Source organism: Paralichthys olivaceus, chromosome 18 (genome assembly GCF_024713975.1).
Source record: "Paralichthys olivaceus isolate ysfri-2021 chromosome 18, ASM2471397v2, whole genome shotgun sequence".
Classification (NCBI taxonomy): domain Eukaryota; kingdom Metazoa; phylum Chordata; class Actinopteri; order Pleuronectiformes; family Paralichthyidae; genus Paralichthys; species Paralichthys olivaceus.
In genome coordinates this window covers 20,700,375-20,725,196 of record NC_091110.1, presented here as the reverse complement: position 1 = coordinate 20,725,196, position 24,822 = coordinate 20,700,375, and the positions used below count along the sequence as shown (strand labels likewise).

At 42.5% G+C, this 24,822-nt stretch overlaps 3 protein-coding genes across 10 annotated transcripts; all 3 read left to right on the top strand.

Moving 5' to 3' along the window:
* The first annotated feature begins 67 nt into the window (after nucleotides 1–67).
* On the top strand, nucleotides 68–3,856 carry cenpa (histone H3-like centromeric protein A). 2 transcript variants are annotated; one of them, XM_069514335.1, is made up of 5 exons: nucleotides 68–1,335; nucleotides 2,406–2,578; nucleotides 2,830–2,951; nucleotides 3,109–3,183; nucleotides 3,376–3,856. In XM_069514335.1, exons 2-5 carry the CDS (start codon nucleotides 2,458–2,460, stop codon nucleotides 3,502–3,504), a joined length of 447 nt encoding a protein of 148 aa, XP_069370436.1. In that variant the 5' UTR covers nucleotides 68–1,335; nucleotides 2,406–2,457; the 3' UTR covers nucleotides 3,505–3,856. The 2 variants fall into 2 exon arrangements, with proteins under 2 accessions (XP_069370436.1, XP_069370437.1); XM_069514336.1 differs by having other exon boundaries at nucleotides 1,058–1,335; nucleotides 2,402–2,578.
* A 471-nt stretch (nucleotides 3,857–4,327) lies between these two features.
* On the top strand, nucleotides 4,328–9,988 carry dcp2 (decapping mRNA 2). Of its 2 annotated transcripts, none has more exons than XM_020109332.2 (11): nucleotides 4,328–4,721; nucleotides 5,431–5,582; nucleotides 5,688–5,815; nucleotides 5,941–6,039; nucleotides 6,117–6,269; nucleotides 6,347–6,459; nucleotides 6,923–7,027; nucleotides 7,536–7,644; nucleotides 8,026–8,127; nucleotides 8,348–8,399; nucleotides 9,039–9,988. In XM_020109332.2, exons 1-11 carry the CDS (start codon nucleotides 4,654–4,656, stop codon nucleotides 9,155–9,157), a joined length of 1,200 nt encoding a protein of 399 aa, XP_019964891.1. In that variant the 5' UTR covers nucleotides 4,328–4,653; the 3' UTR covers nucleotides 9,158–9,988. The 2 variants fall into 2 exon arrangements, with proteins under 2 accessions (XP_019964891.1, XP_019964892.1); XM_020109333.2 differs by having other exon boundaries at nucleotides 4,439–4,721; nucleotides 8,026–8,112.
* A 703-nt stretch (nucleotides 9,989–10,691) lies between these two features.
* On the top strand, nucleotides 10,692–24,488 carry ythdc2 (YTH domain containing 2). 6 transcript variants are annotated; one of them, XM_069514330.1, is made up of 29 exons: nucleotides 10,692–10,821; nucleotides 11,625–11,748; nucleotides 11,899–11,989; nucleotides 12,071–12,261; nucleotides 13,180–13,382; nucleotides 13,464–13,630; nucleotides 13,948–14,050; nucleotides 14,274–14,430; nucleotides 14,829–14,918; nucleotides 15,020–15,168; nucleotides 15,539–15,674; nucleotides 15,927–16,053; nucleotides 16,498–16,563; nucleotides 16,767–16,942; nucleotides 17,136–17,232; nucleotides 17,559–17,646; nucleotides 18,527–18,607; nucleotides 18,686–18,768; nucleotides 18,896–19,001; nucleotides 19,415–19,531; nucleotides 19,836–19,879; nucleotides 19,994–20,108; nucleotides 20,237–20,363; nucleotides 20,799–20,995; nucleotides 21,440–21,620; nucleotides 22,159–22,262; nucleotides 22,613–22,732; nucleotides 23,085–23,236; nucleotides 24,199–24,488. In XM_069514330.1, exons 1-29 carry the CDS (start codon nucleotides 10,720–10,722, stop codon nucleotides 24,275–24,277), a joined length of 3,573 nt encoding a protein of 1,190 aa, XP_069370431.1. In that variant the 5' UTR covers nucleotides 10,692–10,719; the 3' UTR covers nucleotides 24,278–24,488. The 6 variants fall into 6 exon arrangements, with proteins under 6 accessions (XP_069370431.1, XP_069370426.1, XP_069370428.1 ...); XM_069514325.1 differs by having other exon boundaries at nucleotides 10,694–10,821; nucleotides 19,836–20,108; XM_069514327.1 differs by having other exon boundaries at nucleotides 10,711–10,865; nucleotides 19,836–20,108.
* Nucleotides 24,489–24,822: the final 334 nt, after the last annotated feature.

Here is a 24,822-nt window from a genome sequence, read left to right as displayed (position 1 = left end):
GGGCTCTCTCCCTCTCTCTCTCTGTCTCTCTCCCTCTCTCTCTCTCTCTCTCACTGTCTCTCCCTCTGTCTCTCTTTCTCTGTCTCTCTTTCTCTGTCTCTCCCTCTCTCTCTCTGTCTCTCTCCCTCTCTCTCTCTCTCTCTCACTGTCTCTCCCTCTCTCTCTCCCTCCCTCCCTCTCTCTCTCTCTCTCCCTCTCTCTCTCTCTCTCACACTGTCTCTCCCTCTCTCTCTCTCTCTCCCTCCCTCCCTCTCTCTCTCCCTCTCTCTCTCACTGTCTCTCCCTCTGTCTCTCCCTCTCTCTCTCTCTCTCTCTCTCTCCCTCTCCCTCTCTCTCTCTGTCTCTCTCTCCCTCTCTCTCTCTCTCTCTCTCCCTCTCTCTCTCTCTCTCCCTCTCTCTCTCTCTCTCACTGTCTCTCCCTCTGTCTCTCTCCTTCTCTCTCACTCCCTCTCCCTCCCTCTCTCTCTCTCTCTCTCTCTCTCCCTCCCTCTCTCTCTGTCTCTCTCTCCCTCTGTCTCTCTCTCCCTCTGTCTCTCTCTCCCTCTCCCTCCCTCTCTCTCTCTGTCTCTCTCCCTCTCTCTCTCACTGTCTCTCCCTCTGTCTCTCTCTCTCTCTCCCTCTCTCTCCCTCTCTCACTGTCTCTCTGTCTCTCTCCCTCTCTCTCTCTGTCTCTCTCCCTCTCTCTCTCTCTTTCTCTGTCTCTCTCCCTCTGTCTCTCTTTCTCTCTCTCTCTCTCTCCCTCCCTCCCTCTCTCACTGTCTCTCTCTCTCTCTCTGTCTCTCTCCCTCTCTCTCTCTCTTTCTCTGTCTCTCTCCCTCTGTCTCTCTTTCTCTCTCTCTCTCTCTCCCTCCCTCCCTCTCTCACTGTCTCTCTCTCTCTCTCCCTCTCTCACTGTCTCTCTCTCCCTCTCTCTCTCACTGTCTCTCCCTCTGTCTCTCTCTCTCTCTCTCTCTCCCTCTCTCTCTCTCTCCCTCTCTCACTGTCTCTCTCTCTCCCTCTCTCTCTCCCTCCCTCTCTCTCTCTCTCTTTAAACGCTCCTCCAATCACCGTCTGTTTCCTCCAGTTTCAGGGTGCGTTCCATCCGGTCACCCTCAGAACCCGGTGTGTCCATGAGATGCGCTGAACATACGACTGTTTCGTTCCCGCCCCACTAAAAGTGTTGAGATCAGTTTTTCAAGCGCTCCCGAAAGTCGACCCCGCCCCCTCGCTCGTCGCTGATTGGCTGAGCCGGCGCAGAGGGGCTGTTTGAATGTGTTGTGTTTGAGGTGAACTCGGAGCTTTCGTCTTCTCGAGCTTCATGAGGAGTTAGACCCGGAGACACCGCCCGCTCCTCAGGTTCGTTCTCCTCTTCCTCTACTTCTTCTCCTTCTTCTGTGAACTCACCTCCACAACTACACGCACGTAAAGCTGCACTTCTGTAGCTTCACTCCACTCAAACAAGCGGGGCTAACGCTAGCTGTTAGCACGTAGCCGTTAGCATGTAGCTGTTAGCATGTAGCTGTTAGCATGTAGCCGTTAGCCAGAGAAGTTAAACATCACAATAACTTGACTCGGTGAAATAATAAGAAAGTTGAATGAAGGTGAATCATCCACATGAATTCAGACCGAGTCTGTTTCACGTCGTGAAGTTTGCTTTGTATTAAATGAGGTGATTTCTGTCAAGATGCTGTTTTTCCATAATAACGTTCAATATAAATCTAAATTCCATGTTATATATTTACAGAATGTTCAGAAAGTCAAGTTGTACTTTTCTTCACAAAGGTTTTAATGAGTTAAAAACTCAACACAATGAAATAACTGCATCAATATAAAATAAAAACGAGTCTTCAAACACATTTAAAGCATCGACAATGTTCAGAAGTTTGAATGAAGGGTTTTGTAATGATTGAAATGAAGGTCTTGAGTGTTGTACATTTATATGAATAAAAAGAAGTATCTGTATATAGTTACAGTATAGTTACTGTACTTATAGTATAGTTACTGTATAGTGACAGTATAGTTACTGTACTTATAGTATAGTTACTGTATAGTGACTGTATAGTTACAGTATAGTTACTGTACTTATAGTATAGTTACTGTATAGTGACAGTATAGTTACTGTATAGTGACAGTATAGTTACTGTATAGTAACTATTTATAGTATAGTTACTGTACACTGATAGTATAGTTGCAGTATATATTTTTGAACAGGTACATAACAGTGGCTGGAGTTAACGACGACAGCTTGATGATTCCTGTGTTGACCCTTGAACTCCTCAGGCTGAGAGCTGATGAGAGCAAAGCAGCATTCAGACGAGAGAGTGAATCTGGTGTTTTCAGTGTCACCAGCACAAGAGAAGAATAAAAATGTGTCTGCTGTGTTTTCATCGATAAATTATGTGACGTCCTCTGTCCTTCACTGTCAGACTCTGCTGCAGCGTCTTTCCCCTCGTGGACTTGACCTGTGTGTTGACGGAGATGCGTCACGACTCCTCTAGCAGTCGTCGGAAGGGCAAAGCCCCTCAACACCGCTCCGAGGTGTCGGCCCCAGGGACCTCTGGCTCCACAGCACGGTCCCCAAAGAGGAGGAGTGGTTCAGGTGAGGTGAAGTAGTGGAGCTGACATCTGAAATGAGTCTGTGAGACAACATCCTCCTGTATGCATGCAACAGTTGAATTATTATTAGAAAATAAATTCCAGCTTTTGGATTATTTGAAGATCTATGAACTCAACTATAAATCCACAACAGGAAAAACTCAGTCCTCTTTTAAGCATTGTTTAAAACCTGTCCAAACTCTTTCTCTCATGTTTATCAAGTAGTATTCTTATTTCTCTGTGTGTTTTTTCCAGTTGTGCGTCCTGTGTCTCCCAAGAAGAGAAGGTTCCGACCAGGTACTAGGGCCTTGATGGAAATCCGCAAGTATCAAAAGAGCACGGATCTTCTGCTCAGGAAGGGACCGTTCTCTCGCCTGGTGAGTCGCTTTGTCTTCAAACACATGGTTTGAAGATTTATGGAGATTTATCATTAACAATGAGAAGTGCAGTTTAAAACCAGAAACTTTAAAACCTGTGTCTGCAAATGAAGGAAATTCAATGAAAACACAAAACATCTTCCTCTCTTTGGTTCAGGTTCGTGAGGTTTGTCAAAGTTTTTCCAGAGAGTCTCTCCGGTGGCAGGTCTACGCTATTCTCGCCCTGCAGGAGGTAAGAAGCCGCCACCAAGCTAACCTGCTTTTTTACCTTCTCAATGGAATAGTGTCGTGTTTACTTCTTGTCATAATTTTGAATAAATTTCTCCCAATATAATTCAGATAAAGTTGCTTAATCTACCTCGTATTGTACAGTGTGAATGCATTACTTTCTTATTGTTTGATTCCCTGCTCCTCGCCCTCTCAGGCTGCAGAGGCGTTTCTTGTCATGCTGTTCTCAGACGCCAACCTGTGTGCAATCCACGCCAAGCGAGTGACCCTGTTCCCCCGCGACATTCAGCTGGCACGGAGGATCCGCGGCGTGGATACCCTGTGAAGACATCTCACAAACAAGTGTCTATCTCGACAGGAACGAGACGCTCTCGTTCGACCAGTTTAAACTTTCCACCTTTTTTTATGAGCTTTCTGCTCAGGTGCGACATTTTATTACATTTGGGTGTCAAGTATCAAATATCATCAAGCTGACACGTTCAGGTCCACTGAGTCGGCTTCAAGTGTTTTTAAAAAGAATGAAAACTGTGAAAACAGTTTTTATACATATGTAAATGATTTTAATACCCTGTGTTTTACTGTGATCACTCCTCTGTCATGTGTCATTGATGTGTAAATGTTGCTCCCTAATTCATGTAAACTATTTTCTTAATAAAATCCATTTTCCTCCTAATAAACCTGATGTTTTATTTTGATCTGGATACGAGCAAAGATTTTAATGTCAGAGTCATTTTGTTTCTGTTCAACACCACGACTGTAAATAACAACGCAGCTCCACATCCTATATATCTTGGATTCCAGCGCAATAATGACTTTTGTATACTTTGTATATGTATATATATGTGTTGTTAAAAGTTAGGGTCGGGTGTGAACAAGATAAACTGTCGCACTCTTTGGTTTAGTTTGTTTTTTCTTTATCGATAAATTAAACGTTTTTTGATTCAAATTACAAATATTTTTTTATCTTTATTTTATAATTCACTTTACATCCGCCCATCTATGACGTATCACTATAAACAATTAGAATCTGCACCGCCCACACTGACTAACTAACGCCTCCAGCAAGTGATAGATGGACAAAAGAGCCAATAGCGTTCTGTCTGCTCAAAGCTCAGCCTGTGATTGGACGATTCATTATTAAATAATAGTAACTTCAGGTCGGACACTTCATCCAAAAGTGTTCGAGTCAGTCGAACTAACATTATAGGTTCAGCCTGTGGACGAAGAAGAAGAGGAGGAGGAGGAAGAGGAAGAGGAGGAAGAGGAGGAGGAGCAAGAGGAGCAAGAGGAGGAGGAGGAGCTAGAGGAGCTAGAGGAAGAGTAAAGTAGTTTCGCTGCTGATCTGCGGACGCACACTTGAGTCCACATGTGGAAGATGTGAAGCTGTGGATGAAACAACATGAGCGGACTAACACGGATGTAGCTTCCCGCTGCCCTGCCTCTATCTCCGGCTTCTCTCAGAGACTCAGTCGGGATGTTTTCAACCAACATGGAAACTAAAAGAGTGGAGATTCCCTCCGGTGTCCTGGACGATCTCTGCAGGTAACACTGACGGTCACCGACGGTCACCGACGGTCACCGACACGGTCTCTTCATAAAGACTTTTACTCTGGAGCACAAAGTCAGCAGCGTTGTTGTTAGCTTCGATTAGCTTAGCTTCTGTTACACGGCGTCTGTAGTTGTTGTTGTTAGCTGAGCTGCTGTTACACGGTGTCAGTAGTTGTTGTTAGCTTAGCTTAGCTTCTGTTACACGGTGTCTGTTGTTGTTGTTACCTTAGCTTCTGTTACACGGTGTCTGTAGTTATTGTTGTTAGCTTAGCTTCTGTTACACGGTGTCAGTAGTTATTGTTGTTAGCTTAGCTTCTGTTACACACTGTAGTTGTAGTTAGCTTAGCTGCTGTTACACGGTGTCTGTAGTTATTGTTGTTAGCTTAGCTTCTGTTACACGGTGTCAGTAGTTGTTATTAGCTGAGCTGCTGTTACACGGTGTCTGTAGTTGTTGTTAGCTTAGCTTCTGTTACACAGTGTAGTTGTTGTTAGCTTAGCTGCTGTTACACAGTGTAGTTGTTGTTAGCTTAGCTGCTGTTACACGGTGTCTGTAGTTGTTGTTAGCTGAGCTGCTGTTACACAGTGTAGCTGTTGTTAGCTTCTGTCATTGAGCTACCTGTTTGCATGTGTAGGGGCCCACAGCTCACGTTTGGCTCCTGACACGTTAACCTCTTGAACCTCTTGCTCCTGTCCCGTGTTCCAGCCGCTTCATCCTGCACATTCCCAGTGAGGAGAGGGACAACGCCATCCGGGTGTGCTTCCAGATCGAGCTGGCCCACTGGTTCTACCTGGACTTCTGCATGCAGAACACGCCAGGAGCTCCTCACTGTGGCATCAGAGACTTCGCCAAAGCTGATATCTTAACATGTGAATGATGACGTTCAATGATCTTATCCGTTTACAGCAGCACCTCTTCAGACTCTTTTCTTGGTTTAGTTATTTTCCTTGACAGCTGCAAACTTTTCCATCACTGTCCCTTTCTATTGCCTCATGGAGAGGATGTGCAGAAAGTCCTCGAACAGTGGAAGGAGTACAAGATGGGTGTCCCTACCTATGGAGCAATCATTTTAGATGAATCTTTAGAAAACGTGAGTTGTATTTGCCCACTAATACCTGACATGATCAAATAATAACAATGCCTCCTAAGAGTTCTTGATATGAAGGTGCTTCACAATGTTCACCTGTTGCTGAGGCTACCTGTTGTTCTCCTCAGGCTCTTCTTGTTCAGGGATACCTTGCCAAGTCTGGCTGGGGCTTTCCAAAGGGCAAAGTGAACGAGGATGAAGCTCCTCATGACTGTGCTGTGCGCGAGGTAAGCTACATGTTCTTTACTTTACATGAAATCTGTGTTTAATCAGTACTTCAGTTCAAAGTTCTGTGTTTCTCCAGGTGATGGAGGAGACAAGCTTCGACATCAAGAATCGAATCTGCAAAGACATGTACATCGAGCAGAAAATCACTGACCAGCTGGTGAGGCTTTACATTATACCAGGAGTGTCCAAGGATACCAAGTTCAACCCCAAAACAAGGAAAGAGATCAGGGTAGGAACCCCTCCATTAACATGCTGCTTTACTGCTTTTCTTGGCCGACACAAAGATCTCATGATCTTTTCTTGTAGAACATCGAGTGGTTCCCCATCGAGAAGCTGCCCTGTCACAGGAATGACATGACCCCAAAGTCTAAACTTGGACTCGCCCCCAACAGGTTCTTCATGGCCATTCCTTTCATAAGGTGCGTTTCTTTAAGAACATTTTAATTGTGAATGAAGTTACAAAACTCAAGACTCACTCATTTCTACATCTTAGACTTTATTCTGTTTTATTTACTACTGTTCATCACTTACTGACTGACTTCTCTGAATTGTTTTTGACTTTTAAACTCCAACATTCTATCATTTTGTGAAGCTGCCTTTTGTGTTTCCTCTTTTCAAAAGAATAAGATTTACGACAACGTTTCCTCACCTCCTGTTTATATAATACTTTGCTGTGTGCATGAAGTGAGTGGAGGGTTGTTCTCATTGTTTTTTTATTATAGCACACTTTGCATTACATTATTTATCTATTGATAGATACATATTATGTTTGTTTCCTTCTATCAAAAGAGAAATGTAAAAATAACAATGTTTGTTTGCCTCAGTTTCATCGCAGTAGTCGATTAGTATTGATGACTCACTTCCTACTTCCTGTCTTTACAGACCGCTGCGAGAATGTATAAGCAGGCTGAAAGGCGAGTCGACGGACAGTGACGAGGACTTCACAAACAACAGCAGCAGTCCAGGCAAACCTTCAGACAACGTTCGGTAAAAACGCTAAAACAATCCATCAGCAGTAAAACCACATGAGAAGTAGTTAACTGGGAGTGTCCGGTTAATTCACACAGAGAGCTATGGACAAAGCTTCATACAGTAGCTTCTGTCTGCTTGTTGGTTTGGTTTCTCTCAAACGCTGCTGTCGTCATCCTCATTTCAAAGAGATGCTCTGTAGGTTACCATGGCAATCTACCATGATTCAAACTGAGCCCAGAATAACCAAGTTAAGCCCAAAGTTAGCTTGATCACCCACTAATCTAACTTTAGGAAACGTTAGGCGCCTTCTCCTCCCTGGTGCTTTTGGTTAAGTACCTAAAACCTTTGCACAGTCCTCTAAATATAGGAATTTATATTAAATATAGAAATCCACCGCATCTGAAAAACGCTGTTACTAATTTGCTTAGCACAACAGACAAAGAGCGGGGGAGGGTTCACCAAGAGTTGACCCTCCATCCGGTTCAATAAAAAATATCAACTTTGTTATTTTTTCTTCTTTTAGGTCAAAATCCCGCCACCTCACTGGTACCTATGTATTTCCTGGAAACGGCTGGACAAAACACGTGTCGCAGAAGGCTGCGGGCCAGCCGAGCCAGTACGAGCTGAACCAGGTCAGAAGAGACAGATTGCTCTGCCAAAGACGCGTCAGGCAACAGATTCTTTTCTGTTGTTGGTATATACTTGTCTTAAAGGGTTCCAATCAAAGGGTCTGGTATATTTACTAGGCATTTGCATTCAAGTGTAGGAGTTAACAACAAGAAGCAGTCAGAGGTTATTAATGAGTTCATCACTGCATAGACTCTTAATTAAAAAGGTAATATGATACTTTATACTTTGTACTTGACCTTTAATCCATTTGTTCCTAAATGTTTATTAACCATCCAATGTTTCTATATTATAAATAAATTAAATGGACCGACCTGATCGAACAAGCAAATGACCGAGAGCTGCTCCCCCAAGGTCGCTCCTAACGTCTCTTCTTGATTCTGTAGAACCCAACCTTAAAGAGCAACGGGAAGAAAGGTCAGGACTCTTATGTAAAGAAAGGAGCCAACGACAATGGAGCCAGCAACCAGCAGGTGAAAACCATATTAGTAAGTACGAAACCATGTTGGTGCCAGATTGTTGTTTTTAGTGAGTGTAGAGAGAACAGAAGATTCTGAGATTTAAAAAAAGTCCAAACAATGAAATGCTTTATTTCTAGATTATTTCTGCCAGTGGATCTTAGACCACTTTTCAGACCTCCGTATGTGCAACCAGTAAATTATTGTCCTTGTTAAAAACAAGCAGTGAACTCCTATATTATTTCTACAGCGGGACGATAAAAGACTTCAACCCAGACGACTACAAGACAGTTTTGAGAGAGGTATGATTTATACAGTTACTCTGACTCACCATGAACCGCTCGATCCACCAATGTGACAACATTTGGTTCATATTTGGATTGTGTTGGAAAAGTGGAAAATGTTTTACTGGTTCCAGATCAGCAGAAAAACTGTTGTGGATATTTTTAAAACATGAGCAGAACACTCACAGAGTGAAACACTGGGGATCATATTGTAGAAAAACATATTATGTGGACAATTCCGTGATATGTGCCGAGTAAAAATCAGTCAGCTTAAAGCAACACTCAGCAACTTAAAGTGAGTTTGATGTTTGAGTGAGTGTGAACATGGAGGATGTTTCCTGACCACATGAAGTGATGCACCAGAGAGAAAACATCTGTCTGGTGAACTCACTGGACCCAGAGAAACACTCTGATTGTACAGTAGTGGTACAGACCAAAGCTTCATCTGCCTCAGACTTTTCCTGTTAAGTAATTCAGCCTCCACCCTGGTTCACTATTTGTGCAGCAGAAAGACTGATTTCATTGAATGCTGAGACCACAACAAACCAGTTTTGTTTTGCTCTTCTGTTCAAACTTTCAGCTTTAGCTTGCAAAGATGAAATGTTAAGTGAATGTCCTCCACAAATAGAATATGTTAACAAGCTTTTCTTTTCACAGATGGGTCTGAGTGCAGCTCCAACGGCCACAGCAGAGACTGTGAGCACCTGCTCTCGTCCAAGACTTTCCTGAACTTCAGATTCGACAGAGAAGCCATCATGAAATGTTTTGACTACTGACATGATGAAGCATTGTGCCACTCCTGCAACAACATCCAAATATGGCCTCTTGGGAACACTGTTAATGACGAGCAACACACAAAACCAACATGAAAGCGTCCTCTTCATTCTCATCACAATTGAAATGCTAAAAAGAGCATTTGGGTTGTTTTCTTTCATTGTCAGGATTATCAATTATCACACAGTAGAATAGAAAATCACTTTCACGTTCAGTTCAATGGTTGTGTCAGTGGAGTGGAAACACATTGAATTATATGTGGAGTTTTCTTTCTCATTCTGGCATTGAAATTTTAATTTTCTCACAAATCATATACACAAAAGGGAAAAATGCATTTAAATTTGCGTGAGTAGATACTTTTTAATATTGTCAGCCACAGACATCTGTACATTGTTGTTGATGTTGGCCTTAAATTTGACCCACATCCCACTTGTGTTTGCCTGATTTTTAGCAGTCAAGTTAACTCAGTAATGTCCTGCACAGGTTTCTGGGTTTAAATACCTGTACGTTTTATTAGACAAGTTCTCGATCGCGTTCTTCATGACCCACTTGTGCCACAGAGTTTAATCGGCTTAAAAACATTAAGACTCTTGAGCTGCGGACCATGACAGAGGACCACAACTGTGAAGTTATTCACATATTCACCTGGAAACATGAGCTTAGTTCATTTTTCATAGAATAATGAACTGTTTTCTGAAGTCTGTAAAGTTCAACCACAGTCTAAGAATCTGGATGTGAGTTCTTTGTTATTATTGACTGTACAGATGCTGATCTCCAGTTGTCCTCAGTGATGTTATGACTGTGAATAAAGTAAAGTCTGTTTTTTCACTCTTGACAGTTGACTCTTTGCTAGATTAACAAATTGAAGATAACATTTCAGTCTCTGTTCTCCTGGAGAATGTCTTGATAACTCTGTGTCAATAGGATCTTCAGTGTGTTATGGTTAGTGAATGTGTTACAGGAACGTGATCCTGAAAAGACGTTTGAATCCATCATGAAGTTCTGCGTCCACTGATCTGAGTCTTATTTAAAGTCTGTCAGAGATCTCAAACATGTAAGAAAGTCTTTATCACCAGTACAGCTGTGTTATATACTGAATATACTGTATTTCACTATTCCAACATATATATACTATGTCAGGTTAGGTAGAACATTATTATCTGCAAGGTGGAAAATTGTCTTAGGCTGCGCAGAAAAACTATAGATTACAAATAAAACCCTTGTAAAACTCAGTGAATCTGCAGATCTGGAGCGAACTAACTAAACACTAACTAACCACTAACTAACCACTAAGTGATCAGTGACCAGCTCAGTGTCTGTGCACCTCAGAAAACACACCACTACATATACTGAATGTGCTTTTATCTTGAAGGCTGGACGCTCAGCTAATTACAAGTAACATCTGTATGTTGGATATTTATCTGCTGAAGTTCCAGATGTTTAAGACCCTGAGCAGGTTTAAATCTGAAGATATGACGAAGTGTAAAAGAATGATTGATGTGGCCAGTGTCACACATGCACGCGCAGTGACGGTGAAGATGTTTCTGTCGAAGATTAGCAGCAGATGATGTCGCTTCGTGTTTTATCAGGATCTTTGATTGTGAAGGAGAAAAACCGGATTCACGTCCGTTGTTGGCGCCACTCGGTGCACGCGCTCGGAGACAAGGTGTGTCCCCGTGAAGAACCGGGAAAAGAACCGGGAGTGACAGGGTGAGGGGTGAGGTGACGGGGTGAGAACACACTGTTCACTCCGCCATTCAGCTAATTCAGCTAAAGCTAAAGCTAACTGTAGCTGTGATGGCTACCTATGTTAGCACTGAGCTAGGTAGCCTGTAGAAACACAAGTAGCCATTGAAGCTAATGTCGCGAGGAGACTTGTTGCCATCGGTTTGTTTTTAAATCCTTCTCTTCTTCCTCTTCCGTGTTCTCTGGATTATTTCGTGTTCTCTGGATTATTATTTGTTCTCTGGATTAATTTGTGTTCTCTGGATTATTATTTGTTCTCTGGATTATTATTTGTTCTCTGGATTATTCCGTGTTCTCTGGATTATTTCTTGTTCTCTGGATTATTCCGTGTTCTCTGGATTACTGAATGTGTTCCAGGTGGTCATCAGGTTAAATCCCGCTTTAATCTCTTCCGTGTTGATATTCCCGCTCTAACGACCCGTGGTGACCATGGACTCAAGATGGCGGCGCCACTGGTCGTTACTTTATTAGTAAATCGTCTCTTGTCATCACCAGCTGCTGAAAACATCTTCAGGAATTCAAACACAGTCATTTAGAAACACATTCATTTAGTGCGTCACTTAGCAGCAGGTCAGTGGTTCGATCCCCATGTCCGCCTGCTGTTTATGAATGACTGTGCTGAATGAATCACTTGAGTGATTAACAGGACTGGAACAAGCGTTCTATATATCTATACATGTAATATAGATGTGAGCTGGGATAAGATTAAGTGTTGTGTTGCAGTGCATCATGTTGACGACAGCCACAAGCCAGAGCCCGCCACCCCGAGATGAAGTTCACGTCAACGAGGAAGTCAAGATGGCGGTGAACTTCTGTCTGGAGAGGTTTCAGTCCAGTGAAGAGAGAGGTATCAACTGTTTTATATCGAACAACAAAACATGTTTCATCTAAATCACAGAAGTATGTCACTGTCACGCTCACTACTCGTCCCAGTGTGAGAACAAAGTTAGATGGTGGGGCGAGTGTTATCATGTCTGTCCTCTCCCTGACCAATCAGAGGTGGACTTTCCCTCCTGCTTCTCTGGTACTGAGAGGGCTTACATTCAGCGAGTGGCTCAGTCCATGGGTTTCCTTTCTAAGAGCAAAGGGTAAGTTCCTCCACCGGCCGAAAATAAACTGCATGATTAAAAATAAGACGAGTCACTTTCAAGGTAATGTTTCTCTTTCAGGAAAGGCCTCCATCGCTTCCTAACCATCTGGAAGAAGGATGGATCAGCTCCTTCTATCATGCCTCTCATTATCTCCCAGAAGTCCTTACGTTTCATCAACTCCCTGCTTCAGAAATTTCCCATCAGCCACAAGGGCCGCACAGATGTGCAGCCCACTGACAAAAGTGGCATATGCGGGCCTGCTCATCGCTGTGAGTTTCACTGAGCAGTTTGTTGCACTACAGAGATTTCTGCAATACATTGTTTTCTTTACCTTCATGCAGTCCTCTGATTAGGAGATCAGAGAAATCTGATTCACCAAAGCTGTTTTTTCCTGGGGAATGCAGATTTCTGTAGCACAAACGTCACATCGTATTTGAGAATGATGTATCTGCCATAATGCGGTACAATGCAAGTCATGGAGCAGGGACGTGACTCTACCAAAAATTTAGTGGCAGATACCATCAAATTTCTACGATCTTCAATCCTTATTCCATACCACGGCCAAAAACAAAAGAATAAATCCCATTTACTTAAACCCAAACTCCTTAATAAAGATATTTATATACAACAAACAACAGTGGCTATGTAGCCTTTGAGTAATAAATAAAAAGAAAAGACTATTAACATTATAAGACAGACCAGTGGGTTAGGGTTACTTACGGTACTTTAGAAAAGGAGTACCAGACGTTTTGAGAATTTTGGCATCCGAGGTATCAGTTCTCGTAACATCCCTACTCTGGTGGTACGGCAGCCTGGTGCTGAATTCCTCTCTGAAGAATTTCCAGAATAATAGTATAGAGACAGCAACATGCTCTCTAAATGACAACACTGGAATTAGAGTATGAATAATAGTCTGAAGAACAAACTGCTACAAGAATACATGCATTCTACACTAAGCATTATTTTCAAATTATTTTAGAGCACCTGTGGTTTATGTGTTTCTATTTTATGGTCGGTTCCACAGAGGTAACAATACCATGACAGCAGCGTTTTCAATCTTTCAAAATCAATGAGCCAAAACGATTCACTGTTCACATTTTTATTGTTGCGTGTCAGTTCACTCAGTCACACCAGGCCCCCATTCTTCTGTATTCAAGAGGCAAGGTCTGCTGTTTATCTTCCCTCAGACAGCAGCGCTGACAGATACAAGCCACTTGGATGCTTAGACAACAGCGCCCCCTTTGTGCCTCCAAGCAGGAATCCATCTGAGCTGGACCATTTTCGACGTTCCCTACCAATTTATGAATCCCAGGAGGAGATCGTCCAGCTCATCAGAGCAAACAGGGTGGTGCTAGTGGTGGGAGAGACTGGCTCCGGAAAAACTACACAGGTGGGTTTGTTCGACAGGAAGGGAATCCAGCAACTACTGGACAAATTGAGGTGAAAGTTGGTACCACTGTTCTTTGTGCAGATCCCGCAGCTGCTGCTGGATGATTGCAGCATGAACATAGAGCCCTGCAGGATCCTCTGCACTCAGCCCAGATGGCTGGCTGTCCTCGTTGTGGCTGAACGAGTGGCGAAGGAGAGAGGGGAGAGTGTGGGCCAGACCGTGGGTTATCATATCAGACTGGAGTGCAGGTAGATGAGACTAGAATCTGTTCTCTGTGATAGAGGACAAACCAACACTTCTTATGTTAAAGATCTATGCCCACATCTATTGATGAACAAACAATACGTTGAACACATTATTAGATAAAAGTTATGGTGAACTTGAGTATTTTTCAAAAATCAATTTCTTGACTGTACTAGATGTTATCTGAACATCTGATAGAACAAACTGTACATTCACACATGGTTTATAGAATGTAAGTAAAGATCCAGAAATGAAGGTCAGATATCTTCTATCTACTTATTATTCTGAAAGTGACTCTTTACCTTTGACTTTGAAACCTTAGACACGGTCCAATGACACTGCTGACCTTCTGCACCAATGAAGTGCTGCTGAAAACATTGATGTCTGGAGATGACTGCCTCAAAAATGTGACACACGTCATTGTGGTGAGCATCACGACTCTAATATACAAGACATGTAGAGTCAGACGTGTCTAACACCACGTAATGAAACACAGCTATTGAAGTAGGGATGGTTGTTTAAAGAGTATCTAAAGTTTGAAGTCTTTTTCATCTTGAGGAGTGTCGTCCCTGTCTCCCAGTTTAGACTTCTGTTTTAAACTCGCTGATCAAACACTTGGTGTTAAAGTGATTGGCTGTGTTTGAATAGGACGAGGTGAATGAGCGTGATGGTCTGACTGACGTCCTGCTCACAAAGATGCAGAGTGTGCTTCAGAATATCCCCACACTGAAACTGATCCTGTCCAGTGCTGCTCTGGACGTCGACCTGTTCTCCCAGTACTTTGGCCGCTGCCCTGTTATCCACCGTAAGTTACACTCACTACTTTTACAAGTTGTCTGTGAGCGATGACTCCACACTTTTATTACAGAACTGTGATATGACAGAGACGCTTCTTGCCCAGGGAGTTTCCTGACAGCCAAGACCACGGCCGTCCTGAACATTTAGAACTGCTGGTACAGGCGGCGGAGGTCTTGGCCCCCTGATCCAGAGGTGATCAGGGTTCCTGCAGCTCCTTAATAAGTCTTAAATCAAAATCAACGAGGTCAAGGTTTTAAATTGACCATATATTAGCTGCAATCTTGTGTGTGTGAAATAACTGAGGTAATAAATGTGATTCATCAAGGAACAGTCATATAATTTAGTTTACAGTGTAAAAAACCTTTAAGTATGCTGTATCTCTTTAATAAAGTTTTTGTCATCTAGTCAAAGGACGACAGTTGGAAGTGCAGGAACTTTTCCTGGAGGACGTTCTGAAGCTGACAGGCTTCAGGAAAAAGCTTGGGACACAGAGAAGTACGAGGCTGTTATTCTAGTATTCCACCGAGTCAGACTGAATTAACAGTTAAAGAAATGTCTTGATCTCATATGTGTGTATTTCATGCTCTGGTTGTCAGAGGAGAAGCAGCAGACATGTTTGACCAAGTGGTGTAAGTTAGTGGAGACCGGCTGTATAAGGGAGAAACAGAGGAGCCCTGAGTCTGTCCCAGGCTTCGTTCAGGACCACAGCCCCCTGGACAGAGAGGACGCCACCGTCACCAAGCCGGTAAACACACACACACACACACACACACACACACACACACACACACACACACACACACACACACTGACTGGTGTAGCCAGTCATCAGTTGTCTACCTGAACCAGCTCACAGGCAATTCCATGAAGAATAACAAACTGAGAGAAGGGTTAGAAGTTATTTCATTATAGAGCGTTACAGAAATGGTTGCACACAAACAAGATGATTATCGTTACATCTCGATGCATCAGAGACTTTTATTTCTACACAGACTTGTGTATCTTCATGAGCCTCATGATTTGTTGCTGTTATTAAAAGTGTATGTGTTGATTGTGTTGCGTGGACGTGTGTTATGTTAAACCTGACAGAGCCTAGTGTGTGATTTGTGTTGCAGAGACAGAAAGACTGTGAACAGCTGGAGCCAGCGCTGGTGAAGCAGATGGACTCCTGCCTGTTCAACATTTTCTACAGTCAAGACCAGGATTCCTTCAGTCAGCTCTACAACCTCATCCTCTCCGAGAATGTAAACGGTAGGATTCTCTGAGACGTTCGCTCTTATTCACCGTGGCTGTTCATCATCGTATCCATTTAGCCTTCTCTTGAATGAGTAGGAATGAATGAAGGCATATAGTGGTTTTAGAAGTTTTGGTAGGTGTACTTTATACTTTAACAAATTATCTGCAAATTAGTGATCCTATAAAAATGAATATTGGGAAGCAGGTATAAAAAAATGGAGGAAGCATTAGAATACGAAGCCTTGAAATGTTAATTCTTGTAAGTAGTGGACTACAGGCACAGTGAGTTGGGGGCCACAGCTCTGATGATGGCATCGAGTAGAGGATTCATGAAGCAGATGGAGCAACTGCTCATCATGGGAGCTGACATCAACGTGAAGGCGTCTAATGGATGGTAGGACATCTGTCAGGATACAGTCACGCTTTCATTTGTTTTAAATCTTTGTTCATTTCATCCTTTCCTGAAGCTGCAGGTATTGTGACGGTGATTTAGCTCATTGTTGTCGTCACAGCAGGTGGGCGGCTGATGAATGCTCTACTCTGAAGAAAAGATTGAACTCATTAAACTAAAGTGTCCATCATTCTGTGATGATCAGTGTTGATATTGTGGCGTCATTTCAAACAAACCAGCGTTTAAAGTGCAGCGTGTCAGAGACTGCTGGTACCTTTCCCTCAAGGCCTGTCAATGATCTGAATATAATTTATTAACAAGGGGGTGTATGTTGCTTTATTACCATGGTGAGAAAAAATCTATACCGTCACAGCCCGAGCTGCAGGAAACGATGACTGTGAATTTAATGAGAAAGTAATGAGCCACATTGTTTTGGTCTCATTTCAGGACGGCCTTAGACTTTGCTCAACAGTTTGAACACACAGATGCTGTGGATCTTCTCAAATGCTCCATGTGAGTGTAATGTCCACCTCAGAGGAGGAGTGATCTTGTCTCAGACACTGACGTTCAGTGTTTATGTTGGAGCTCCTGTGTTTTTGTTCCATTTAGAAGATTTAAATGGGGATGGCATTTTATATTCTTTATGCTTGAGAATTTCCAGAGGTAGATGTAGATGTACAGTCATGTCAGTCCTGTGGGTTGCTGTTCCTGTGCAGTCCTTTGAGGGAGGAGAGCACCCTGGAGTCCACTGGGGAGCAGTGTGTCAGTGCAGAGCTGAGCACTGAAGAGCAGGAGCTGCTTCGACTGTACCAGCAGAGCTGTGGTGATGAGTGGTTGGACCTGGACCTCATCATGGATCTGCTGCACTACATCTGCTCCACCACCTGTGACGGTGAGATCCTCAACTCATCTGGATTTCAACAACATAGCTGCTTATTGAGCAGCGTATTACACGGTTACAACGAAAGATTCACGTGTGATCAAGTCGATCCGTTGCTAAGGGAACGTGTCTGTCAATCGCAGCCAGATTTCACTGTGTGGGTGACATTGGGGGATTATTAAGAAACTTATCTATTTGTCTTCAGGTCATGTCCTGATTTTTCTCCCCGGACACAATGAGATAGTCGGTCTCTGCTACCGCATCCTGCACGACGATAAGAGATTCTCCAGCCACTCTGAGAGGTATATATATATAAACTGTACATGTTTCAACATCATGCAGTGATGATCGATGGATGTAAACCATAGACTGTATATGAGGATCGACAATATGTTTAAAACTCCCAAAAAGTTTTAAAAAGCACAAAACTGTGGCAGGATTTCTTTTTCATTTCTGGACAGTGGAAGGATGTAGAAATGTGCCGTCCATCTTTATTTAGTCTGTGGTGTTGCCTCATTCCTCAATTTATCTTGCTCTTAATAAACACTGTATTTTTTTATCATGGGCAGTTTGTGACAGTTGATTGTTGAGCATAGTGTGTCTCTGACAGATGTGTGTTGTGTCTCAGGTTCCAGATCTTCACTCCACATTCAGAGGTTCAGACTCTGGAGCACAGGAAAGTGTTGAGTGCCTCTCTACCTGGTGTCAGAAACATAGTGAGTCTCTGATGTCACCGATGTAGTGACATTTTCGTGAAGGATTTCAGTCACTTTAATTTAAACTGGGTTTGTTTGCTGAGATGCTCGAAAACATTTTTGTTCAGTCACCAGCAGTTTCTTAACACATGTCCTAACAGGTTAACTGTCCATTGTCTCTTTGTGATCACATTCACTTGCTGAGTGGGACATAAAGTGATGACTAATAACACCATGAAAAATATTTATCCCCATTCATTTATTTTACTAACTTGCTCAGAAAGAAGCTGCTGAAATGTGATTTTAAAATTCCACATGAAATAATGTCATCACATTTTGTAATAACTGACATGTGTCTGGATCACAGACAGTGAATTACTCCCTGAGGTGAAGCTGAAGCATTTCAACCTGCAGTATAGTTCATAACCCCTCCTCCTCCATGTTAGCAGATGGGACCAGGACCAAACTAAAAAATCAAAGTAGACGTTAAATAAATGTTTGTCAAAGATGTTTCTGTCGTTTCAGCTCGTTTCTTCTATCTCTGATGTTTGTTCAAGTGTCTCTGATCAGTTTGGTTTGAATCAGTTATTTGATATAAAAACAGGCTGACACGTCATGATTGACAGCTGACACTGACTCAGGATTGGTCGAGCACATGTATCGGCGGAACCTCGATATCGTTGCTCCACCTCACAATCACTACTGGACAGATGCCTAGTTCTTTTTTCTTTTAAGTCTATGGTCAGTCCGCATTCGTTCGGTCCAATGTGCCAGAATTCAGGTGCTGAGATCTGCTGCTGTTTGTGTTACATGAATGGATGATTTGTTTTTTCCCCTTGAATAAAATTCTTAATTGATTTGCTGTCAAACTTGATTAAAACTGTTTATTTTATCCACTCAGATCCTCTCCACTAATGATGCTGAGACGAGCATCACCATCAACGATGTGGTATTTGTCATTGATACAGGGTTGGTCAAAGAGGTACAGTCACTCCTGAAGAGTTTATTATGAAAGAAACGTGGTTTTTAATTTACCAATCGTTGTTATTCCCTGTTGTAGAAGTGCTTTGACACCGTCAGTCGCTTATCCACTTTGAAGACGGTTTGGATTTCGAAAGCCAGCGCTTTGCAAAGGAAGAGAAGGTAATATAAATAATGTGCAAATCCTGTTAACTTTCTTTTTTATCTTCTCAACAATTGGATCTTTATTCAACTGCTGCTGTTAATTAAATGTTTGACCTAAGTAACTGAGCGTGTGTCGTGTCCACAGAGCTGGATGCAGCAGACCAGGGACCTGCTTCCACCTCTTCAGTCGAATCAGGTTCAACAACATGCTGAATTTCCAGGTTCCTCAGCTGCTGCAGATGCCACTGCAGGTAGACGCACACATTTCAACTTTCATCCAATGTCCTTTTTTTCTGGTCTATTAACAAAGACATGTAGTGGGACTGGTTCAAAATACCACAGGAATAATTAACTTGAGAGATCATTTGAGTTTAAATGAAAACAATGGTAAACAAGTTTTAGTTTTATCAGGTTTTATAGACACAACCTGTTACATCGAGAATCTTTGAATCATGTATTTCAGAAATATTTTAAAATAGGTTGTTAAGTGTTTTATCCTTTAATATAAAGTATTCTACTCTGTTTTAGCTGCAGCACCGTTTCCTGACCTAGTCTGCGTCTGTCTTGCTTTAAATTTAGCAGGAAGAGAAAGAATAATAGCTGATAGCTACTTAAACACGCAGCATTCTCAGTGATACTGAGATAATATGTCCATGTGTTTAAGGAACTGTGTCTGCAGACCAAGCTGCTCACTCCCTCCTGTCCAGTTGCTGATTTCTTGTCCAGAGCTCCACAGCCTCCGCCTGCACATGTAATCACAGACGCTGTGAGGATGCTTGAGGTATCAAGTACTAACAAATCCTACGGTGACCTAAATATGATGTCTGACACAAATCATTACACTGTTCACTTAGATTTTCTTTTTCTGACTGATAGCCGACGCCTGGTAAAGATAAACTTAATTTCTTCATGAGAAATGAAGATATGCACAAATACAAAATAAACGCAGTATGAACAGGCGACAATGTTACAGTCAATTAGTCTGAAGTTTTACTGTTGGTTAAAAGCTGAAGAGCTAATGATGAGCTTCTCTGAATCTCACCTCCACATACATTATTCCAGCAGTAAGGCATCTCTCTCCTCAGGTTACAGGTGCCATGGACCAGAATGAAGACCTGACTGATTTGGGGTACCAATTGGCGGAACTAACCATAGAGCCCCACCTGGGCAAGATGGTGTTGAGCGCCATGGTGCTCAAGTGTCTGGACCCCATTCTAACCATTGCTTGTATGCTGGCTTATAGTGACCCCTTCGTCCTTCCTGTGCAGGGCTCTCAGAAAAGAGCTGCTCTGATCTCCCGCAGACATTTTACCTCATGTAGTGTCAGCGACCACATGGCCTTGCTCACTGCCTTCCAGGTAGGTTTTCATCTGCACCTGCATCCAGTCCTGTCTCGTCAACATGACGTCTCAGGGCGTAGACGTACTGTCATGTTCCCTTGTCCAAGTTCTAAGCATGTTTTTCTTTGTTGTGTGTTGGGTGTCAGGCTTGGCAGAGGGCGTGCTCTAACGGCAGTGAGAGATCCTTCTGTAAGAAACACTTCCTGTCCCACTCGACCATGGAAAAGATACATGGCATAAGGATCCAGCTGCTCGCACAGCTCCGTGCTATGGGTCAGTTCTTCATCGTGGTATTACGTCTTCAGACTGTCTGTAATCTTTTGTTGTGTCATTGTCACATTACCAGGTCAAAGTATCCTATATTAAAGGAGACAGTTCTGCTTATCTTCAGGTTGGGTTTAAAACTTGGGTTTTAGCTCCTGTCTCTTTAAGGCCCCTCCCGATAAAGCACATTCTTCTTTGATTGGCCAGTTGGACAACACTGTTGTGATCGGACAACTACTTCCAGCTCATGTAGGAAATGTCGGCCTCCGCTCTCAATTTACCTGGCTTTGTTTTGGGGCGTGTCAGACTAGCTGCTAAGTGTGCATGACGCGCAAAACACATTAATGCCAGGGTCTTTTCTTTTCTTATATATTTCATTTAATAAAATCCCTAGGCATCCCTAATTGTATTACTTTTGCAGAATGAAGAAATGTTGTTCCACAGGTTTTGTGCAGGCCAATGGAAGCAGTGACATCGTTGAACTGAATCATAATTCAGAGAACTGGGCTGTGGTGAAGGCAGCGCTGGTGGCTGGCATGTATCCAAACGTGATCCACATCGACCAGGAATCCTCACTGCTCTCTAGTAACAAGAAAAAGATCCACTTTCATCCGTCTTCTGTCCTGAACCAGTTCAAGGAGGTACAGAAAAACTCAAACTTGTAAAGTCCTCCTCCGGTGAAAAAAAGTTTGAAACCTGTTGACATGTCCGCCTTGTGCCTGTTGTATGATCAAAGACATATTTTGAGCAAAATAAGAAGTCAACACCGCGGCCGAGTATTTCCAACTGAACAGAGCTACGAACAAATGAGATCCAAACCGTTAGTGATGTCACAAACCTTTGAACAGCTTGTGGGTGGGGCTCACTTGCTGGGATTTAATACATTTCGTAATGAATGTGATTTTGAAACCGTTCATGTGTTCTATCAAAGTACAGTCACATCTTTTATTTCCAAACTCCTTATTCTGTCGGGTAAGTGTGAGCACTCTAGACAGTGATGATCACCCAAGTGGTTGAAGCAGATTTAAACTCAGTTTTTACTTTTTACCAAAGTGTATTTCCCTGTGTATCTTTTCACTGCTAAGAAAACATCATCCAAATCGGGCGAGGCTCTTCCCACAGAGTGGTTAATCTGTGACGAGATACGTCGAGGGAAAAAGGTGGTCAGTGTCCGCTGCTGCTCCCTCGTGACGTCCATCACCGTGGCCATTTTTGGTGGTTGTGCCTCTTTCCCCCTGGAGGAGCACGCTGTACCGAGCGCAGCTGGTGAATGAATATTTGTAAAGTTTGTACAATCAGTGTGAATCTTGAGTGTATGAGTGAACACTTTACAAACGAACAGTAAATGTACATCATTATTAAGATCCCATCCCAACATGTGCTCAGCTCTCATCCCAAAGCTGTGAATAAACTGAAAACTTTTGAATACAGTTAATTCAGTGTGACCTGAGTTCACCTCGGTTAGTTGGTTTCTACTTCCTCCAGCTTTGCAAACATGAAGCTAAAACATCTTGGGTACCACGTGCCGCCATCTTGTACTTTTGATGTCATTTGGAGCTCGAGTCCGTGCAGTTGTGATCATGGAGTGGAGCCGTAGTAACGAAGTCCCGCCCATACACTCTTTGGTCCGTCTTAATTTACACTCTATGATTTCAACCCCTGACGACATCTAGGTTTAGACATTGTTGCTACAGTTTTCCAGTCTTAAAATATTTTCTGGGAATTTGAGTGTCTTGTATTAGCAGTGACAGGTTTATGACAGGAGCTGATTTGGAAGTCTGTCTGATTCAGTGTTTGTTTACAGGTTCTTCTCTGTCAGGCCGTCCGCAGGATGACAGTGACAGCGGGTCAGAGGACGTAGCTGAGGTCAAGGTAGATGACTGGCTCGCCTTCCAGTGTGAGTCAGAGGTGAGGGAACATCACTGTCGACACTCACTGTCAGTTCAGCCATTTAAATGTCAAACCTTAAGAGAGGTGCTGGAAGTTGTTGACCAATCACAGCAGAGAGGGCTTCATCAGAAGCTCTTAAAAAGATAGGAGTTAAAACCAAGTGTTCAAGACAGAGGCTGAAAAGAGGAGTTGCAGCAATGAAAAGTTCTCACTTTTCTTCACTGACATTGCTGCTCTTGTTCCATTATTTCTTTTCCGCTCATTCAGCCCTGTTGCTCTCATGTTTATTTTCATCTTTTCTTCCTGTTATTTTGTAGTGAATCTTTTCTCTCACATGTTCTGTCTGGTGTCATGCTTGATTTAATCAGGGAGCCAGAATGGTCCTTAAACTGAGGGAGATGTGGCAAAATCTTTTCACGTGGAGGACCAGTTTTCCTTCAAAGCCCTGCAACCAGAAGGAACAGACCGTCCTGAAGACCCTGATATCTGTATGTCACCTTTGTTTTTCTCACCATCTGTTTGAGTGAAAAATGACAGATGTCTGAACTTGACATAGGAATGTGTGTTTGACGAGTACCAGCTGAGGAGTGAGTCATCACAGGAGTTTTATCCGTGTGCTTCTCAAGATGCACAGTGTTACATTTACACTTGAGCCACCTGAAGTTGCTTTGCCTCTATGGTGAATAGACTGCATGTTTTTCTAGCTTTTCAACAACTCTTAAAGCACTTGACATCTCAAACTCACAAGTTCACACTGTGATGACACCGCAGGAACAGTTTGTTCAGTTTGTGGCTGTTTACATGACGTGAATGACTGGAGTTCAAACCGATGTCTTTCAGGTGCTCACAGAGGAGGAGCAGAGGGCAGGTCTGCAGCAGCCTTCAGGGATTGGCCAGCGGCCCCGGACCACTACACCAGGGGAGTGGCTCCAGGCCTCTGTTAAGACCCACAAGTACAGCCCCCAGCAGCCCACCAGCACTGGCCGTGACAAGTAAAGAGTAGTCTCACCACATGTTGATCGTTTAACTGAAGAAGAAGAATCACATGAACTGTCAGATATACCTGCCCTCCTCCTTTAGTTTTCACTCCTTTAGTCATGCAGTCAAGTCTGTCGAACAAGAAGGAAGGACTGAGTTCTTTGTTAATCCCAAAGTGGAACGACTACTTCACAGGACCTTTTCACTTGAATCATAAAAAACAAAGGAGGTAGATGAGAAACAAGTACAATTACCAGACAGGGATTCAAAGTTGCTTTTCAAACAAGTTTAAAAACTTGCAGCAAAAATTAAGTAGTTTAAAAAGCAATAACAAATATTAGAGTAACAATATTATGATTCATTTACAATAATTGAACAATGTGTATATACAAAATATATATAAGAGTATCAATGAGGCCGACAGTCTCCTTAAGAAACCTAAATGTACTAGATCCAGATTTTTATTTGGACACACACTTATAAATATCTAAAAATGTCTAATTTATTTCATCAAGATCCATGATTTCTTTTCTGACGAATCCTGGGAAATGTAGAAAGACATTCTATCTATATTCTATCTATCTTTAACCTAATTTCCCTTTGGGGATGAATAAAGTAATCTATCTATCTCACATGTTAAAGAAAGGGATTAAAAATTCATGGATCTGCCAGCAGGGGGCAGGAGGGAGAGCAGGCTGCTGTGGAAGTAGACATAACTAATACAAACTGAGAATCAAATGAAATTAAAGACTGAGAATAGAGACTAAAGCTAGAACTGTAACATGAACTGTAATATGCAGTGAACTTACACTGTGCAATGGTAATTACTGTTCATGAATGATGGTGGATATTGTTTGTGAAGAATAAAGAGCGCCCTCTGCAGGTCCACGCTGACGGTGAGTTGTGTTGGAGGTATTTAACTAATACTCTTTCATTTTTCACTTCTTCCTCATATCGCTGCATCTTTTCCTCTCAGGTCTTATGAAGCTCAGCTCTCTGACCACCTCTGGGCCTCCTGCTCTGTGAAGTACAACAGTCCCTCCAACGGCACCTGAGACAGGACCAGTGTAACTATGGTAGAGTGTTGCATTATGGGTTGTGTGTTGTGTTCTTGCTGTTGAGTGTTTTAAAGTTTGAAATAGTTTTTTCTTTTGTTAATCACTTTTACAAGTGTTTGTTTGATCCAGTTTTACCTGCAGGAGTTTCTGCAGGCTGCTGTTTGATGTTGTGCCTCAAGAGAGGAAATAAAGTCATGAGTGAAAACGACTTCCTAACGTCTCCAAACGTCTTTTCTTCAACCTGTGAGTTCCACAGTTCAATCAATTCAGATAAAAGGTCGAATCATAAAAGTTATACTTCAATAATAATAACATATAGCCTACATATGTACTATATATATATATATATATATAACATACATATATATATACATCAGTGATCCATCCCTGAGTCTGGGACATTTAATTTAATAAGTACTTTACAAGTACTTTAAGATGATTATACTTCTTCACTAAGATAATACTTGGAATAAAATATAAAGGGGTGTTTTTAAAGTTGTTTAGTGAAGTGAAACTTTTCTTCCTCGGTGGTGTTCACCTGA

Bases quoted from the DNA above. Each gene is read 5' to 3' on its own strand.
- ythdc2 (XM_069514325.1), top strand. From the start codon at position 10,720: ATGATGTCGCTTCGTGTTTTATCAGGATCTTTGATTGTGAAGGAGAAA. The intron at 14,919-15,019 runs GTACGAGGCTGT...TCTGGTTGTCAG, and splicing joins AAAGCTTGGGACACAGAGAA to AGGAGAAGCAGCAGACATGT. The intron at 17,233-17,558 runs GTATATATATAT...GTTGTGTCTCAG, and splicing joins TTCTCCAGCCACTCTGAGAG to GTTCCAGATCTTCACTCCAC.
- dcp2 (XM_020109332.2), top strand. From the start codon at position 4,654: ATGTTTTCAACCAACATGGAAACTAAAAGAGTGGAGATTCCCTCCGGT. The intron at 5,583-5,687 runs ATATCTTAACAT...ACAGCTGCAAAC, and splicing joins CAGAGACTTCGCCAAAGCTG to TTTTCCATCACTGTCCCTTT. The intron at 5,816-5,940 runs GTGAGTTGTATT...TGTTCTCCTCAG, and splicing joins TAGATGAATCTTTAGAAAAC to GCTCTTCTTGTTCAGGGATA.
- cenpa (XM_069514335.1), top strand. From the start codon at position 2,458: ATGCGTCACGACTCCTCTAGCAGTCGTCGGAAGGGCAAAGCCCCTCAA. The intron at 2,579-2,829 runs GTGAGGTGAAGT...TGTTTTTTCCAG, and splicing joins AAAGAGGAGGAGTGGTTCAG to TTGTGCGTCCTGTGTCTCCC. The intron at 2,952-3,108 runs GTGAGTCGCTTT...TCTTTGGTTCAG, and splicing joins AGGGACCGTTCTCTCGCCTG to GTTCGTGAGGTTTGTCAAAG.